The sequence below is a fragment of the Pelophylax lessonae genome, assembly GCF_965119305.1.
Source record: "Pelophylax lessonae genome assembly, chromosome: 5".
Taxonomy (NCBI): Eukaryota; Metazoa; Chordata; class Amphibia; order Anura; family Ranidae; genus Pelophylax; species Pelophylax lessonae.
Genome location: NC_138772.1, coordinates 411,539,900 through 411,559,738, shown reverse-complemented (window position 1 = coordinate 411,559,738; position 19,839 = coordinate 411,539,900). Strand labels below are relative to the sequence as shown.

The window sequence follows — 19,839 nt, the reverse complement described above, 5'->3', positions numbered from 1 at the left end:
TTTAGGTTATAGTCTCTGAGCAGACTGTGAACCAGTCTGCGACAGTCCTCAATGGACATCCTCTCCCGCACCATAAAGCGTCCTTAACCACTTTACGACTGCTCACAGTAATATTACTGCGGCAGAGTGGCTCGTTAACGTCTGACGACGTAGTACTACGTCGTCAGACACTCCCCCTTCTGGGCGGCGCTTGCGCGCCGCCGGAGGCTCGCTCCCGCTGTTTTCATTCACAGCGGGAGTCGGGCCAGGGGAGGAGCAGCGGCGATCGCCGCTGCTCTTACCCGATCGTCGGGGATCGAGTCTGGAGATCCGCCCGCTGTGTGTAAACACAGCGGGCGGATCTCCATAGTGACAGGGAGTGACAGATCGGACTGTTCAGCATAGCTGGACATCCGATCTGTCCATGACTTACTCAGTCACCTCCCCCCCCACACGTCAGTAAGCACCAGGCATACATTAACCCCTCCCTCTCCAATAATTAACCCCTTCCCTGCCAGTGTCATTTTTACAGTAACAGTGCATATATATAGCACTGATTACTGCAGTAATGTCACTGGTACCCCCAAAAGTGTCAAAAATGTCAGTCAAGGGTCCGATCTGTCCGCCGCAATGTCGCAGTCCCGCAAAAAAAAATCGCAGATCGCCGCCATTACGCGTTAAAAAAAAACACCAAAAATGACAGAAATCTTTCCCTTTGTTAGTAAACGCAATAACTTTTGCGCAAACCAATCAAAATACGCTTATTGCGATTTTTTTTACCAAACATAGGTAGCAGAAAACAAATTGGCCAAAAATTTTTAAAAAAATTGGTTTTTACATCTTTTTTGGGGGGAATTTCATATAAAAAAATGTTAAAAATATTGTTATTTTTTCAAAATAAACGCTCTTTTTTTGTTTATAGCGCAAAAAGTAAAAATCGCACAGGTGATCAAATACCACCAAAAGAAAGCTCTGTTTGTGGGAAAAAAAGGACGTAAATTTCGTTTGGGTACGGCGTCGCACGATTGCGCAATTGTCAGTTGAAGTCGCACAGCGCCGAATCGCAAAAAGTGGCCTGGACGGAAGACAGCAAAATCCTCCGGTGGTAAAGTGGTTAAAGCAACACAACACCCGCCAGGCGTTGTCAATATCCTCCTGGGAAAAAGTTCTATGGAAAAGTCCATTCAGCACACCGAAATGTGTGATGGCAGTCTGTGGAACAAAGTCTCTAAGTTCAGGTTCAACAGGCCAGGGGATTTGTATTAGGCGAGGTAACCAATAAATGGAAGTAGATGGTAGAAATCAAACCTTTAGGACCCTGTGACCTTAACACATCAATCAGTGGATAATGAGAAAACTTAGTGCTAGTAACACCAAATTAGGTTTGCAAAACATGACGCAACTGGAGATATGTATAAAAGCTGTATGGGGGAGTTCATATTTTCTCTGTATATCTGTGAAGGAGGCCATAACAATCCCTGTATATATGTCCTGTAGTGTAACAAGACCCCTATTTTACAAAAAAAAAAAAAAATCAGTGAATTTCAGGATATGAGGTGTCATCAAACTTATCCAGATGTTTAGCCTCCCTCCATACCATACGTGCCAGAGAGTTAAAAAAAGGTATACGTTCCCTTCCCAAAGCAGACAAAGGAGCCTCTAGAGCGGCCCTCCAGCTGTTGCGGAACTACATGTCCCATAAGGAATTGACTAGGCATGATGGGAATTGTAGTTCCTGAACAGCTGGAGGGCCATATTTTGGAGACCCCTGCTCTAGAGCTATCAGCAAGTGTTAGGATTCAATACCTCTGGGGTAGCAGGTGACAGCCAGTTATTCAAATGGCATAGTTGCCCTGCTTAAAAGTCGTAGTACATATTAGGAAGTGCCATGCCAGCTTCAGCCTTAGGTTGCTGTAGAACAGATATTTTCAGCTTCCTTCTGTTGTTTGCCCATATGAATGATGTAAATAGTGTATCTAAAGTTTTAAAAACAATTAATGCACCTCCGTTGATATATGAGAGGTCACATATAAACATTTTGGAAAAAGAATCATCTTTATCAAGTTAATTTTGCTTGCCACTGACAGAGGGAGCCTGGCCCAGATGTTAAGCCTAAATTTAATCATTTGAAGTAAGGGGTTCAGATTATGGTTCAAAGAGTCTGTGAGAGAGTAATGATCACTTCTAAATATTTAAATGAGGACACTACTTTAAGAGGGCAAACTGCTGCATCTCGGGAATATGTTTGGGGATGAAGAGGCATTAGAGCTGACTTCTGGCAATTGATGGCCAGAAGTATCTAAGGCCAGAATAAGCACCATAGCTGTCTAGGATCTTCATGGCTGCCTTTAATGATGTTGATGCATATTGCAAGTAGAGAATAAGATCATCTGCATATAGGCCTATGATATCAGATCTATTACCCAGCATAATACCTGTAATGAGGGCAGAATGTCGGAATCATAGTGCCAGCATCTCAATAGCCACCGCAAATAATAATAGGGACAGGGGACACCCCTGTCGGGTGCCACTGTAGAATGGTATAGAAGCTGACAGCAAACCATTAACCAATAATTGGGACATGTGGTTTGCATAAAGAATAGTAACCTACTTTTGAAATTTCACACCAAATCCAAAGGACTGTAATGCAGCCTGCAAGAACGGCCATTCTATTGAGTCAAAGGCTTTGGTCTTGTCTGCCGCCAACACACGACTATACTCAGGTAAGTATTTTCTAAGATGTACAATTAGCTTTGTCCTTCGCTTATTAATAGACATGGACTTTCCTGGTATAAATCCAGATTAGTCCGGATGAATAATACTAAGAATTACGGAATTAAGGAGTTTGGCCAAAATTCTTGCAAGAAACTTAGAGTCTATATTGAGTAAAAAAATTGGACGGTCAGTAGAAGCGCAGTCAGTAGGGTACTTATCAGGTTTAGGTGTAAATACTACCATAGCTGGATACATAGATGACAACAGTCTACCCTCTTGAAATGCCTTGGAATAGATTTGCGTTAGGACAGGTGCTAGGATGTCCAAGTATCTGCAGTAAACCATCCAGACCAGATGCCTTTCCAGCTGCCAAGGAGGCCACCGCTTTTCTAATGTCATCCATCATAATGTCTGCATCCAATATCGCTACTTGTTCCTGTGACAAAGTAGAAAATCTTAAATCTTCCAAGTATGCATCAATATCCTGACTGGTGTACGTAAGAGTGGTATTATATATATTGGAAGAATCCGCAGATGCCAACACATCCACTTTATAGAACTTTGTGAAAGTGTGCACCGACGACCAGGTGGTTGCCTTGCAAACCTGCGTCACTGATGCCTGATGACGAAGGCCCAGGAGGCACTAAGCGCCCGAGTACAGTGCGCCTTGACAGGGAAAAGGAGCGACCTAACCCATGATGATGGAATCGGCCTGAATCACCGTCTGTCTAATCCATCTGGAAATGGTCCCTGAAGAAAAGTACGCACCAAGGAGTATGTGACCAAGGGCCATTGAAAGAAGACCGCTAAGGCCAACACCTGACCCTTGATAGTACTCAAGGCTAGTTTATGCTCAACCCCCCATTGAAGGAAGATCAATATCCGAGCCACGGAAAAAAGAGCGACGATGAACCCCAAGAGACTTCCACGTATGATGGTATATCTTCCTAGAAGTAAATTTCCTAGCTTTTAACAGCATTGGAATCACCAACGCCAACAAACCTCAATCCATCAGCAACTGGCATTCAACAGCCAAGCCGTCAAAGCCAGCGACTGTAAAGCAGGATGGAAGATTGGTCCTTGGGACAGTAGATCCTCCCCTAAAGGATGCTCCCAAGGAACGTCGGCGACCAGCCGCACCAGATCGACATACCAATACCGATCCTGCATAGAAGTCTTGGCAGAAGCTTGAGAGGAGGAAAGGCGTAAAGCAGACGATACTGACCCAACGGGGCCATCAGCGCATCCATGGCGTCTGCCAGAGGATCTTGTGACCGAGCCACAAACCTCTGCACCTTTCTGTTGAGCTGGAACGCCAACAGATCCAACTCGGGTATGCTCCACCAGAGACACAACTGATGAAACACCTCCAGATGAAGGGACCACTCCCCTTGGTCCAACGCCTGCCGACTGAGGTAATCCGCCTGCCAGTTTTGCACCCCAGGAATATGGTAGAGAGGGCTGGAACAAACCATTCTCCCCACCTTGGAAAGCCAGATACCACTAAAGCTGCCAGGACACTTCTTGTGCCCCCCTGGTGATTGACATAAGCCAGATTGTCCAGAGACTGCGGATTCTTGTACCATTTGGCCAGAATCTCCCTTGCAGGGACCTTGTATGGAACTGCGCAAACACAACTGCCTCGAAGGTAGACACCATCAGGTCCAGCACCCGCATGCAAATCCGGAGCACTCTGCCTAAGGCTGAGTCCAGAGTTCGACCCAGATAGTCCAGCTTTGTGAACGCAACCAGAGCAGGCTTCTGAAAATTTAGAATCCAGCCAAACACCCTCAAACTCATATGGTGATTTCCAGGTTTTCCACCAGAGTAGTAAGAGAATCCACTCACAGAAGGTTGTCATCCAAGTAGCCCAGTACCGTGATCCCCCATTGGCATAACAATGCTAGCACTGGGGCCAACACTTTCCTGAAGACCCAAAGAGCAGAAGCGAGACCAAAAGGGTAATGCCACAAACTGGCAAAGCGGAGGAAGCGCTGGAGACCGACACATATTGGAATGTAAAGGCAAGTGTCCTTGAGGTCGATGGAGGCAAGAAAAATCTCCCAGCCACTACCGTGCAAACGGACTCCATTCTGAACTTCTGCACCCGCACAAAGCAGTTTAGCGCCTTAAGGTCCAGAACTGGAGGCATCTTGCCTTCCTACCTGGGAACTGTAAACAGGTTTGAGTAAAACCCCTGAAAACGTTCCAAAGTCGGAACCGCCCCAAAAAGAACAGTGGCACAATGGAAGGAAGATCCTTACCGGAGGGTAAGAATGAAACCCGATCTTGTAGCCAGACCGAATGACCTTGTGGACCCACCTGACTTGTACCAGGAGAGTCCAGGGGTCCAAAAACCAGAGAAGATGTCCCCCCACCCCAAATACGGGTGAGGGCGCACCTTGATGCTGAAGGGGCCTTGTCCGCGGGTGTGGAGAAGTCCGCTTATGACTTGTCAGACCAAGTTCGCTTGGATCCTCTAGAGCAGTGTTTCTCAACTCCGGTCCTCAGGGCACACTAACAGGCCAGGTTTGCAAGAAAACTGAAACACATCACAGGTGATCTCATTTGCTACTCAGTGATTGCAGTATTCTAGTCTGCATCTCCCTAAGGTAATACTTAAAATCTGGCCTGTTAGTGTGCCCTGAGGACCGGAGTTGAGAAACACTGCTTTAGAGGAGGCCCCAAATGGCTCCAATCCCTTGTCAGTTTACCCTGAGTGGCGAAAAAACTTCTTAGGAGCCGAGAAGGAGGGCCCACGTCTACAATGAGGGTCCTTGCCCTTAGAAGCCTGCGGAAGAAAGGTACTCTTCCCCCCTGTGAGACCTTTAATGATGTCATCCAGGGTAGCACTAAACAGTTGATCGCCTTGAAAGGGAAGATCCGTGGAGGCCTTTTTAGAAGTCTGGTCCACAGACCAGCATTTGAGCCAAAAGACCCCCTGAAGGACAACTGTCAAAACAGAGAGCGGAACCACTAGTGGATCCAAAGAGACATCACAGATAAACTGCAGCCCCTGGACCAGCTGTTCCCCCAGCTCAGCAAAGGCAGGGGGGAGCTATTCCCCCTCCAGGTCACGGCACAAAAACCTAGCCTATTCGGTCAGTCTGCCACACCAGGGCAATGGTGAATTTCGGCCTCAGTGCCAAACCAGCCAGGGTGTACATATTGCGGGCTACAGCCTCCGCCTTCCTGTCAACCGGGTCCTTAAAGCGGAGTTCCGGGCACAAAATCGATGTTTTTTTTTTGTGCCCGTCCGCTAGTTCTGGATAACCTGAAAAGGAATTGGATAGTTAGGTTTTTTTTTTTTTAAACTCACCTTGTAATTGTAGATTGTAAATACTCACCTCAGGGTACTTCCTCCCTCGGAGCCGCGGCTCACCCCGTCACTTCCTGCCTCGCAATGATTCCTGGGAGCTGAACGTCATAGCTCCCAGGAATCAATGCGACGGCACCGGCCCCGCACGTCATTTCCGGGCGACGCAAGTGACTAGAGGGGCCGGTGCGGCGCATTCTGGGAGAAGAAGACGCGGAAGAAGACGCAGAAGAGGACCGCGCCGGCTTCAGCTGCCCACAAGAGAGATGGAAACGCTGTGGAAGAAATTTTATAAGTAAGTATTTCTTCTAAAAGGTAAGTGCGAACTGGGACAGATCAGAGGCTAGCCATTGTGGAATGTGCTAGCCCTGACTGTCCCGGGGGTATGCTTATTGAAAAATGACATCTGTGCCCGAAACTCCGCTTTAAAGGCTGGGGACTCTTCAACTGGAATCATGGTTGCCTTGCTTAATCTGGAAACCGGAGGATCCACCACCGATGGAACAGTCCACTTCTTAAGAAGGGATTCCTCATAGGGGTATCGCCTAGGAAAATCGCTTAGGGACCTCAAGGGGATGCTTAGGTCATCCCCACTATTTAGTGACAATTCTCAAAATAGGAGGGGAAAGGGAACACCTTTTCCGCTCTGGATGGCTTGTGAATGCCTCCGAAGCAGTTTCAGCTGCATCCTCCATCTTAAAGGTCTCATGCACAGCTACAATCAGTGCGTCCACCAGCGCCTTTTCGTACGCAGTTGCAGAAGTGGAGGAATCCTCCTCACTGTCTAAGGATACAGGGCATGTGGTCACAGACCCAGCAGGGTGACCCACGTCTGCGGTGGCTGAATCAGATTCAAAACTTGATGAGATAGTAGAGGCAGGGGGTGCTTTTTGCCAGCCCGTCGCCCAAAAGCCCCCTCGGTCTGGGACACCAAAGACTCCAGGAACGCCATCAGTGCATCGATGGATGGATGGAACCCAGAGGGCCCCGCAGCCTCAGCGAGGGGCTTAGGTGGGGAGATGTTCTCCACAGACTCCACAAGTCACCAGGGGGACCCCACAAAAAAGTGTAACACTGCTAGTAAACAACCCCCAACGCTCTGGCAGCCCACCCGATTGGCAGCTACAGAGCATCAATTGATCCTCAGAGAGGGAGAGGACCCCACCAGACTCCCCACCCTGCAGAAACCAGGCACCACAGCTATCAGGAGAATCTATACTGCATGAACAGTGATCAGGAAATAAAAGGATCTAGGAGTCAGCACCAGGGGATGAGGAGGGGCTCCCACCAATGAAATCGCTGCCCAGAGGGCTTCACTGTCACGGCAGCCGCTATTTTCAATGGCAAACTATCAAAAAATGGCTGCTGGACTACACAAACATGGCCGCCGTGCATTAAGCACACAGGCTACAAGAAAATGGCGGCCCTGCGTGGCACCACGAGGCTCCCAGGGACCCAGGAGAAATCCCTAGGCCTCAGAAAACAGCACAGGCAGGAAGGCGGTCCCTGGCAGGAACCCCCACCAGGTACAGCCCCCCCCACAGCCGATCGCCCAGTTGTCAGCAGCGCATCCTCCGTCCCCATCGCCAGCACAGCATCCTGCCCCCACCCCAGGCAGTGGACCAGGCCACCCCACAGCCCCAGCGTTTCATTTATGTACAGCGTTGCATGACCCCGTAATTGTCAGTTAAAATAACGCAGTGCAGTATTGCAAAAAATGGCCTGGTCATGAAGGGGGGGGGGTAATTCTACCAGAGGGAAAGTGGTTAAGATACTTAACCATTCTTTTTAACATTAATAGAAAAAAGCATGACGATTAACATATTCTGAGTATTTTACAGATACCAAAAAATATAATTCCAACAAAACATCTACTAATAAATGTAACCAATATTTCTTATCTATATCTGACAGCAACCCTTAATAATTCATATACTGTATATCCTAAATAAGCCAGCCGCATCAATCATTCACAGAGTTCTGTTAATGGGAAACTATAAGTACTGACAGCCTTTGCTGCTGTTGGCTTGTAGTTCTCAATGGTCTGCCATAGTGCTGTTGAGCAATGTGATAGTTCATTAATTGTTCTTGTCAGTGTAAAACTGGCTGCCCATATACAATGCCATGGGCTGGCAGCTCACACTGACAGACAATCTGCAGGAGTCCTGCATGGCACCAGTGATCTGCTGATTGCTGGTGCAGTGCTTTCCAGGCTCCAAAAAAAACAAAACAGTAAATGTTAATGTTTACCAGCAAAACAATGGGTATTTATTTATTTTTTCTTTCTTTAACCACTCTGCAACCGCTCACAGTAATACTACTGTGGCAGAGTGGTTCGTTATCGTCCAGCCACGTAGTATTAACGTGACTGGACACTCCCCCTTCTGGGCGGCGCTTGCGCGCCGCCGGAGGCTCGCTCCCGCTGTTTTCATTCACAGCGGGAGTCGGGCCAGGGGAGGAGCAGCGGCGATCGCCGCTGCTCTTACCCGATCGTCGGGGATCGAGTCTGGAGATCCGCCCGCTGTGTGTAAACACAGCGGGCGGATCTCCATAGTGACAGGGAGTGACAGATCGGACTGTTCAGCATAGCTGGACATCCGATCTGTCCATGAATCACATAGTCACCTCCCCCCCTACACGTCAGTAAGCACCAGGCATACATTAACCCCTCCCTCTCCAATAAAATTAACCCCTTCCCTGCCAGTGTCATTTTTACAGTAACAGTGCATATTTATAGCACTGATTACTGCAGTAATGTCACTGGTACCCCCAGAAGTGTCAAAAATGTCAGTCAGGGGTCCGGTCTGTCCGCCGCAATGTCGCAGTCCCGCAAAAAAAATCGCAGATCGCCGCCATTACGCGTTAAAAAAAAACCACCAAAAATGACAGAAATCTTTCCCTTTGTTAGTAAACGCAATAACTTTTGCGCAAACCAATCAAAATACGCTTATTGCGATTTTTTTTACCAAACATAGGTAGCATAAAACAAATTGGCCAAAAATTTTTAAAAAAATTGGTTTTTACATCTTTTTTGGGGGGAATTTCATATAAAAAAATGTTAAAAATATTGTTATTTTTTCAAAATAAACGCTCTTTTTTTGTTTATAGCGCAAAAAGTAAAAATCGCACAGGTGATCAAATACCACCAAAAGAAAGCTCTGTTTGTGAGAAAAAAAGGACGTAAATTTCGTTTGGGTACGGCGTCGCACGACCGCGCAATTGTCAGTTGAAGTCGCACAGCGCCGAATCGCAAAAAGTGGCCTGGACGGAAGACAGCAAAATCCTCCGGTGGTAAAGTGGTTAAAGAGGTTGTAAACCCTCTTGTATAACTTTTACCTATAGGTAAGCCTATATTAAGGCTTACCTATAGGTGCTATAAATATCTCCCAAACTTTCACCGTTTAGGAGATATTTACAGCGCAAACTGCCGATGACGTCATCGGCGCAGGCGCTCTGAGGGAACGGCCACCCGTGCCGTTCCTTCAGAGCTCAGTGCCGTGAACGGCCGCTCCCGCGCGCATGCGCGGGAGTGATGTAATCGCGCCTCCGGCCAATCAGATGGCCGGAGGACGCGAACCCGGAAGCGGGACGGCAGGACATGTCGCCGTCCTGTCACTGAGGTGGCGGCACGGCGGGGGCTTCGTTTTAAGGTAAGTACTACATAATGAGCTAGTATGCGATGCATACTAGCTCATTATGCCTTTCTCTTTACAGGGCTTTTTTTCCTCGGATTTTTTTTTTGACTTTACTTCCTCTTTAAGCCCCGGTTCACATTAGTGCGATGGCGGAGATCGCATGTAATTCAGAGCGCACTGCTCCTAAATTACATGCGATCTCATGTGCGGTGCGAATTTCAGCCACACACTTTGTATGGCTGAATTCGCACTGCATCCGCACTAAACTCGCACAAGGCTTTTTTTTATTCGCAGCAGAATCGGATCGCATAGTGGTTCACACTAGTTCCATCCGATTCTGTGCGAACTTGCAGATCGCACTGCGATATGCGATCGCAACTGGGGGTGTCGTTAACTTTCAATTGACACCCCCTGCATATCGCATATGGCAGTGTGAACTGCCAGAGGTGCGGATGCGATGCGGGATCACGCTGCATATTCGCAGCGTTCCCGCATCGTACAAATGTGAACCAGCATTAAAAAGTGAACTCTTTTCCCTTCGCTCTAAGGATGCAATCACATTGGCATTAATGAAAGCCATTTGGGATGCATTTCAAACCCTTCCTAAATACTTTGCATAGGTAATACAAATGTACGTGAATGTATGTGTACATTACTTTCATTGCAGTGCTTTGATTTGGTTGCTGCAAGAAACGTTCGGCAGATGTTAAGGCATAATGCACACTGGGCTTTTGCCCATCTCTTCTTTATTAATAATTTATAAATTGTATAAAAAGTAAAAAAAAAAATAAAAGTTAACAAACAAGTACAATAGAACAGACATAGGAGAAAGCAAGAAACCAAAATAGCAAACAAGTACAATCCCAAAATCATAGCTCCCTCCGATACATATCTCACAGTACAGTATAATAGGCACAATTTACTAAGCAATATTTTACTGCAACTGAGCATGCGGTAAAATAAACACACAAAGTTCTGAAAAAAAAAGTGAAATTCACAAAGAAACTCTCCCTAAGATCTCGCATGCGTTATCTTTCCAAAATATGCCTTAAATATGGCATGAAACCATACTATATGAAACAGGTTTAGTTAAACCTTTTGATCAGATGACAAGAGAATTTTTATGAACCCTAAGTAGTTTTACCAATACTTGTGTTAACCCTAACCTTAACCCTTAGGGTTCGGGTTAGGGTTAACCCTAACCCTAACCCTGTACTGTCATGCTCTGCAATCTCAATTCTCCTCCTCTGTGGGTTTTTTTTTTTGGCACCAGTGTTGGACAAAATGCTAAAAGCAATATCCACGAAGGGCTTATTTCAGCTACCTATTCGGCTTTATTGGGGAACTTTTTGGATAGGTTTCCCTTGTCCTGTAGGGCAAAATGGGATCAGAATATTGGGCCAGTTTCAAACCATGCTTGTGAGTCGAGTCTTCGGGCCCTTCCCCTTGGCTAACTCTCTCCGTCACACAGGCTATCCCAGTTTTTTATTCTTCATAGGGTGTACAGGACCCCAGAATTTCTGTATACTCTTTAGGGATGCACTGATCCGATATTAGGATCGGATATCGGCGCCGATACTGCCACAATAGCTGAATCGGGGATCAGTAAAGTGAACCGATCCACGGGCCGATCCGGTTTTGCTGTGTCCCGGCTCAGCCTTCCCTTACTTGCACGGAGCCGCCGATCCACGGGCCGATCCGGTTTTGCTGAGTCCCGGCTCAGCCGTCCCTTGGTGTAGTAGTAGTATGGGAGGGGAGCCGCTACTTCCTGTATAGGGGCCGGCTCACAGGCGGAGTGATATCAGATGCACTCCCCCTGTGAATGGAGGAGCCATACACATGAAGCAGTGGCTTTGCTCTGTACTGCAGCCGCTTGCTTTGTGTGTATGTGTGTAGTTCCGGATCGGTATCGGCAGATACACAATGCCAGATATCGGTTTCGGGACAAGAAAAGTCGGATCGGTGCGCCCCTAATACTATTGGGCCAAAATTCAACCTGGCATGTGCAAGATGTGGTAATTTGGGGTCTCTGATACACCTACTCTAGTGCAGTCCCAAGCTTTAGCGGTATTTGCTCTAAACAACGTTACTGGGGTGATGCCTCTAGCCGCAGGCATCCCTCCGGTACAACCACTTAAAGAAATATCGGTAATATCGGCAAGTTTGTGGCCGATACTTCAAAAAAAGTGAATATCGGCCCCATCGGTAATCATTCGTTCCCTAGTAGGCACGCCTAATAGGTTTATAGATGTTAATATTGTAGTGGATCCATATGTATGTCCATTTGGCTAAGGCTAATTTGACCACTCTGTGCTAAAGTCTCCAGTTCAGGTCACTGTTGTGCGTGCGCTGTTCGTGGCGCATAGGCAAATTGCCCTTAAGTGGACTTCTCCTTAATATATGTATTTCTTATGAGATACAATGCATATTTATAGCACTGATTACTGTAGTAATGTCACTGATACCCCCAAAAGTGTCAAAAATGTCAGTCAAGGGTCTGATCTGTCCGCCGCAATGTCGCAGTCCCACAAAAAAAAAAATTGCAGATCGCCGCCATTACTCGTTAAAAAAAAACCGCAATAACTTTTGCGCAAACCAATCAAAATACGCTTATTGCTATTTTTTTTACCAAAAATATGTAGCAGAAAACAAATTGGCCTAAAATGATAAAAAATTTAGATTTTTACATTTTTTTGGGGGGGAATTTCATATAAAAAATGTGAAAAATATTGTTATTCTTTCAAAATTTATGCTCTTTTTTTTGTTTATAGCGCAAAAAGTAAAAATCACACAGGTGATCAAATACCACCAAAAGAAAGCTCTGTTTGTGGGAAAAAAAGGACGTAAATTTTGCTTGGGTACGGCGTTGCATGACCGCGCAATTGTCAGTTAAATTCGCAGTGCCGAATCGCAAAAAGTGGCCTGGACGTAAGACAGCAAAATCCTCCGGTGGTGAAGTGGTTAACTTGCCTACTGCGTTGATGGTTGGGTATGCCTTTTGTGTTTGTTTTTTCTGTTTCATTGTATTTTCTTTGTTTGGTGTTTTTGTTTTATATGTAGCAAATATTTGTAACTATAAGCAAAATTAAATAAAATATGATTTAATAAAAAAAGACATGTAGCAGAATACATTTTGGCTTAAATTTATAAAGAAATTAGATTTTTATTCATTTGATTTATTTTATTTTTTTAATTAGGTATGTTTTGTAGGAGAAAGTAAAAAAAATATTGTTTTTTTTTTGTAATTTTTTTTTTTTTTTTATTTAAAATGCATAAAATAAAAAACCCATTGGTGATCCAATACCACTCTATTAAAATGTGTGCTGGATTAAAGGGAGGAATTGGCAATCCTAGGTATGGTGGGAAGGGGTGCTGAGGACATCTCCCGAGCTGTCCCTGGGAAAATTGGCTGTCATTAAACAGGTCCCTGGTGCCAAAAAGACCGGACACCGCTGCTCTATGGAACACTCTGTGCACAGCCCAATCCGCAGCATCATGTGTCAACCGTGACACTATGTAGTATGTAGTATCCTAGGATGGCCGCGTGGTGGCGCCCGGGAACGCACCTCATCCTGCTCTGCTGACAGGCGCGGAAGTCACGTGACAGCTGAAACCGGCTGACGGGAGCGGGGCGGAGCGTTTGAGGGAGGAGGAAGCGGCGCCGTACACCAGCCCTACTACACAGAGACCCTTCTCTCCTGTCACCGAGGCCATGCTGAGGCCCTAACTCCCGGGTGTAGAGTGTCGGTGTGTACGGGGAGGCCGGGCTCCGGTGCCTAGGCCCGGAATGGCGCAGTGCCTGCTCTCCGTACAGGAGTTCCTCCAGGACTCGTTCATCCCTCAGGTGGCGGCCCTGTGCAGTGACGAGGCCGAGAAACTGGCCAGGAAGAACCAGCTTTCCTTCTGTGAGCTGGTCCGGCCTTTCTGCAGGCTCAGCACGGAGGGTGAGTGCAGCGTCCCCCGTCCTGTGTCATGGTAGGGGGGAGGGGGGCTGTCATCTGCATGGAAGGGGTGTACACAGTGATGAGGAGGAGGAATGCCATCCTACAACATGGAGGGGGGGGGTACCTGTGTGTGTTCATAGTCACTGGCAGTGGTCCTACGATCAGGCACTGACATCAGAGGGTCAGAGGTCAGAGTCAGCGGTGTGTTTTTTTGGGATCACTGTGGTGACCAATGATGGGACATGTATTCACTATATGAATTCCTTGTATTTCTGATGCCTTTGTTTACATTGGTCTCCACGCTTCCTGCGGACCAAGCTGTCCAGTCACAGTCACAATTAGGGCTCATTCACCCCGGGCAGCCTCAGCAGGCGATTGAGCCACAGTTATAACGCCTTTTACCTCCAACCTGAACAAATCCATAAGGTCGGAGCCGGCAATACAAATGCTTCTCGGTCTGATACTTTATTCACATGCTACAGCAGTTACAACATCGTAACATGCTATGAAAAAAATAAGCATTTGTGATGTTGCAACTTCTGTAGTGCATGAATAACGTTTCATAATGAGAAGCATTTGTGTTGCCGGTGTTCCGTGAAAAAACAATACCCATAAAAAATCCATACCCTCGTCACTTCCGGTGCACCTACGTCAGTGAACAGCTGAGGAGCTGACTAGTGCGCATGCTCGGAGGGTATGAAATTATCACGGTAGTGTGTGTAATGTTACACCGCATCAGATGTTGCGGCGGTTACATTAAAACAGCTCGGCTGCAATATGAGTCATCTCCGCTCCTACCCCTGTCACTTCCCTGATCTGGGCTACTAAATATAAAAGCGGCGGCGGGTGTATGAAAAGATAAATCACTGAGCCGAGATCTCCGTTCATTTAGATTTCATAGACCCGCCGCCGTTTTTATATTTACTAGCCGAGATCAGGGAAGTGACAGGGGTAGGAGCGGAGATTACTTATATTGCAGCCGAGCTGTTTTAATGCAACCGCCGCAACATCTGATGCGGTGTAATGTTACACACACTACCGTGATAATTTCATACCCTCCGAGCATGCGCACTAGTCAGCTCCTCAATGACGTATCCGGAGATGTGAGCATGCGCACTGCTACGCTGCTCAGCGGTTCCTCACAGGAAGTGACGTGGGTATGCAATTTTCACGGGGTATGCTTTTCTAACGTTACACCGGCTCTTTGACCTTATGGGTTTGCATTGAATGTGACACTCCGTTAATATATCTCTCAACACTGCAGTAGAACTTGGGTGAGTTTCTTGTACCTCCCACCTAAACCAGGCCGCTCAGGGCTGCACACGGCGCAGCAAAAATGAAAAAGGTCATCGCTTTCCGCAGGTGGTACCCCCGCTGCCCGCAACTTATTCAAGTGAATAGGGACATGCCACAAGCAGCCTGCATCTGACAAGGTGGGTTGGCACGCTGAGGGTGAAGAGTCTGCTCCTTCTAAACCACTTAAGCCCCAGCCCTATTTCGGACACTTTTTGTTTACAAGTTAAAACCAGTATTTTTTCCTAGAAAACTACTTAGAACCCCCAAACATTATATATATTTTTTTAGCAAAGACTCTGGAGAATAAAATGTCGGTCATTTCAAAATTTTTTGTCACGCGGTATTTGCGCAGCGGTCTTTTTAAAACGCCATTTTTTTGGAAAAAATTTGAAAAATCACATTTCACTGCATTTAAAAAATACTAAACAGTAAAGTTAGCCCATTTTTTTTGTATATTGTGAAAGACGATGTCACGCCGAGTAAATAGATACCCAACATGTTACGGTTTAAAATTGTGCCCCCCCGTGGGATGGCGACAAACTACGGTCAATAGAGATCTCAATCGGCGACGCTTTAAATTTATTTAACGGTTACCAGTTTAGAGTTAGAGTGTAGCTCTTTTTTTTTTAATTATTGCCCACGCTCTGGCGACCGCGGCGATACCTCACATGTGTGGTTTGAACAGCGATTTCATTCGCGGCTCGACTTGCGTATACGTTTTTTTTTGTGCGCGAGCTAATGGTGACGGGGGCGGCTAAATTTTTTTTTTTTTCCTATTTATTTTTTCTTTTTTTAAAAAAAAAAATAAATCTGATCACTTTTATTGCTGTCACAAGCAATGTAAACATCCCTTGTGACACCAATATATAGTGACAGGTACACTTTATGGAGGGATCGATGGTCTAAAAGACCCTAGACCCCTCCACTACACTTCCCTGTATGCAAAACGCTGAAAACTGCGTTTTTGCATACAGCCGTTTTTCAAATTTGCCGCCTTTTGCAGCATATTAACCCGGAAGTGACGTCATGGACGCCGCCTCCGGGTTACGCCATCGGAGACCCGATCGATGCCGTTTCCGGCATTCATCGGGACTCCATCCAGCCGGCGGATGTGCCGGCTGGGTGCTCGGGGCTCCCGGTGGGACGGGAGCCCCGAGCAAAGCCACGGAAGGCGGCTGGAGGGGGGGGGGGACGTCCCCTCCCGCTGACCCGGGTAACGATCGAGCGGCTCCCGAGCCGCATCGGTCCTTACCGACGGAAAGCCGACCGTCGGCTTCAAACCACGGTATCGGGATGATGCCTCTAGCTAGAGGCATCATCCCGGTATAACCCCGCAAAGTTACCCGACGTACGGGTACGTTAGTATGCGGTAAGTGGTTAAATGCAGTCCACTGTGACCACTTGATTGCTTTTCAGAAGGGTGGCGCTATAGCCACATTTGTATATGAGCCCTTGGCTGATGCACACAGGCATACAATATGTTGTGTTTACAATCCATACACAGCACTATTGTACACATTCACACTGCTCCATTATGGGCCACAGTATTTAGCTACATAAAACAAATCAATTGAGTACTGTCCATGATTCCTTTTTTTAATTTCACTTTAACATCCAATTTTTCAGGACAAGCTTTGGTGGGGGGGGGTTGTACCCCCTTCTTAAAGGTCCAAGCAGTACTCTTGGACATTAAAGAATGGGGTACACCCCGAAAGCTTGCCCTGAAGTTGGGATGTTAGTAGAGCTGCACACGTTGGATGCATCTCTAGATATTAGTGCAAATAAAATAAGTATTCAATTGTTTTTTTTTTTTTTTTGCAAGTGCACTAATAGGGCTGCAACCACCTCAAACTATGTAATCCAAATCTAGAAAAATCTACATCCACTGTCTGATTCTGACAGTATTTTATGCTATATGCGTGTAGATGTTGGTGCTCACATTTACAAGCATGCAGCGATTGTGTAGGATGACCTCGGCCTTTAGTTGTTCAAGGGATTTAAGGACAAGGTCATTCTGCGCATGCTTCATCTACATACTGTTTTTTACATCTTGCCCTCAATGAGGTATTTATGTAGTGGTGGCACAGACACAGGAATGACCTCAGACATAGTTTCTTTGACTGCTTTAAAAGTGTTGACTGGAGTTGCTTATTTAACTACTTGCTGACCCGCCACAGTACTTTTACTGCGACGGGGCAGCGGCTGCAGGCACTGCAATGTACTGGTATTTCCCTGTCTGATTTCAGGTTTGGGGTGCACCCCCGCCGCCTATCCCCCCTGTGATTTGTCACAGCAAGAGTTCATCAACAGATCCCAGCCAATGATTCATGGCTGGGACCTGCTGATTGGCTGTCAGATCACAGCCAAGAGCTCTGTGTTTGTAAACACAGGGCTCTATACAGAGGGGGCGATCACTTTGTTTCTTTTACCTGCTAAGCAGAGAGAGGAAATAAATAGATCTGTAGTAAAGGCAACACACCATAAACACATTAGCACTTGCTAGGCATACAATTAAGGCCTTGTTCGCCCCGGATGTTAACCTCCTTCCCAGCCAGTGTCATTAATACAGTGTATATTTTTAGCACTGACCTCTGTATTAGTATCAATAGTGATGTCAGTTAGCCAGTGCCCACAAAGTGTCAGTTGATGTCAGATTGGCCGCTGCACTATCACAGTCCTACTGTAAGTGGTTGATCGCCGTCATTACTGGTATATAGAAAAAAAACATTTCCAGTATATAGACTATAGTTTTTAGACACTATAACTTTCACATAAACCAATCAATATACACTTATTGAGATAATTTTTCCAAAAATATGTAGCAGAATACATTCTGGGCTAAACTGTTTTTTTTCCAAATGTATGATCTTTCTCTAATCGTCTTCCAGGTCAGCATCTAAGAGATAGGCTCCTCCCACCTGAAACAGGAAACACAATAGTCCACCATTATAAAAATGTCAGTCACATCTGTGTGCCTCAGTTTGTGTTTCCTCAGGATCCACAGGAGCTGCAGACATTTCTTTTTTTTCTCCGGCCTCTGTGCTAATTGCAGGAGACTCCCATCCAGCTCAGCGAGCTTTAGGTTGTGCAGGTCATAGGCAGCAACTCAGGGCAAGCTGGCCCCCCGCCTGAGGCTTAACCCCTACTTAGGGGTATGCAACCAGCCCCTTAGCTGCACTATATGTCGATGGCATTCCCCCAAAAGATCACTGAACCTGGAGTCAAGCCAGCTGTTCAGTCACCAGCATCTTAAGGGCTTCGGCTTACCACGAGCTTCCCCCCTGGCTGACAGCCTCATCACTGAACAGCCGATCCACGCTGCTGGAGTAGGAAGATGGCGGCATAATTTCCGGAGCCCCGTGGCACTTCTGGTCCGCAGTCATCTTGGTGAAGGCAAAAGCCCCAGAGCTGGACGACAGAGTGGGGCACTTCTGCTCTTGTAATTTCCAGGCGTTGTTGCAATTTTTAAAAAACAAGAAAGAAAAAAGGAAAAATGGGGGAAAAAGGCAGATGGACTCTCTTCCCTAAAGCAACACACCAGGAAAGCAGATGGCAATGCAGGTATGTCCACCAACCTGCATGGGGTCAGCTGGGGGTGGGGCTGCAGCAGGAAGCAGTTAAAAAGCCCCTATGCAGAGGTTTTTTTCAGAGGCTGACAATATCGGATGCTTCTCCACTCTGCCCTGCAGATCCTGCTTGTCAGGACAGCTCCAAGGTAAGCCGGAGCACTCGAGTTTCCTCTCTTTACCTCACTACAAAGTGTTACTTATGTTTATGTATGACAGCTGCCCGTCTCACTGAGACCTTTGTGCTTATTTACAGACAAAGACCCTAGAAGAGAAAAGGGCAAAGACCAGTAGCAAGGCATGCGCCTCTTGCGGTCACAGGTTTCCTCCCAGAATGTAAAAAAACCTTATTCCAAAAAAGCATCAACAAAATGGTGGCCCAGTATTCACAGGGGCTCCTTTAAAGACATGCTCAACTCTTTTAAAAAGGAAATAAAAAGTACTTTCGGGCCACTACGTTCGGCTATAGAAAAACTGGAGATTCCAGCTAGTATCAACCACACCAATACCCCGTCTTCCAGTAAGCCATCCATCCCCTTGTGCAGTGGGGAAGAGGTGGACCTAGCGGAGCAGGAAACCTAGTCGCATCGCTCAGAATCCGAAGACGGCCTATGCTCGGACTCAGATGATGAAGATCCAGCATCAGAAGGCACCCTTTTTTCCTTCGGAAGACGCGGACAGTTTGCTGAGAGCAATAGCAGATACACTGGGCATCAAAGAGCAAAAAGTAGCAGAGCTTTCCTTGCACGATAAGGACAAAGGAAGCGATGGACACAACAAAACAAAAAAGGCAAGGGAGATTTTATCCTCAAGCCTTCCATTCCAAGAAACAAAAAGTAATGACGGTCTCCATGTGGGGGGCAAATTAGCGACCTTTGCTTTTTTACCTGCACTAGAGAAACTACTAAAACAAAAATTGATTTGTTACATACAGCTCTACCTTTTGAGCATATTTACGTGTGCCGATTTAAAAAAAAAAAAAAAAAAAAAAGAGCCATCAAAAAACGTAAGCTTTGCCGTCCAAGGCCTGGCTACCACTCTACATATGCAGTACACAGCTCTACATTTTGGCATCTCTTTGGCGCCCAGGATTTTATCGAAAATAATGGCAGAAGCCCTGAGAAACCTAAGACAGCAAGGCATAGGTGTAGTGCCATACCTAGATGATCTACTGTTCGTCGCCGAATCAGCAGACAGCCTGGAGGCCAATCTACACAAAAGCATCTTTCCTACAAAGCCTTGGATGGATTGTGAACAAAGAAAAATCATAATTAACTCCAAGCCAGAGAGTCATATACTTGGGCTACATACTGGATGCCAAAATAACAAAGATTCTCCTAACGGAGGAAAAGGTTGAGAAAATCACGGAGGCAATAGTATCTATGATA

At 46.4% G+C, this 19,839-nt stretch overlaps 1 protein-coding gene across 2 annotated transcripts in view; it reads left to right on the top strand.

Annotated features, from left to right (window-relative positions):
• The first annotated feature begins 13,244 nt into the window (after positions 1–13,244).
• The window catches only part of TRAPPC8 (trafficking protein particle complex subunit 8), a 220,570-nt gene continuing 213,975 nt past the window's right edge, over positions 13,245–19,839 (top strand). For both annotated transcript variants that reach the window (XM_082259743.1, XM_082259742.1), the window contains exon 1: positions 13,245–13,589. In XM_082259743.1, the coding sequence (XP_082115869.1) occupies positions 13,433–13,589 (157 nt within the window). In that variant the 5' untranslated portion in view covers positions 13,245–13,432. The remainder of the gene's footprint in view (positions 13,590–19,839) is intronic.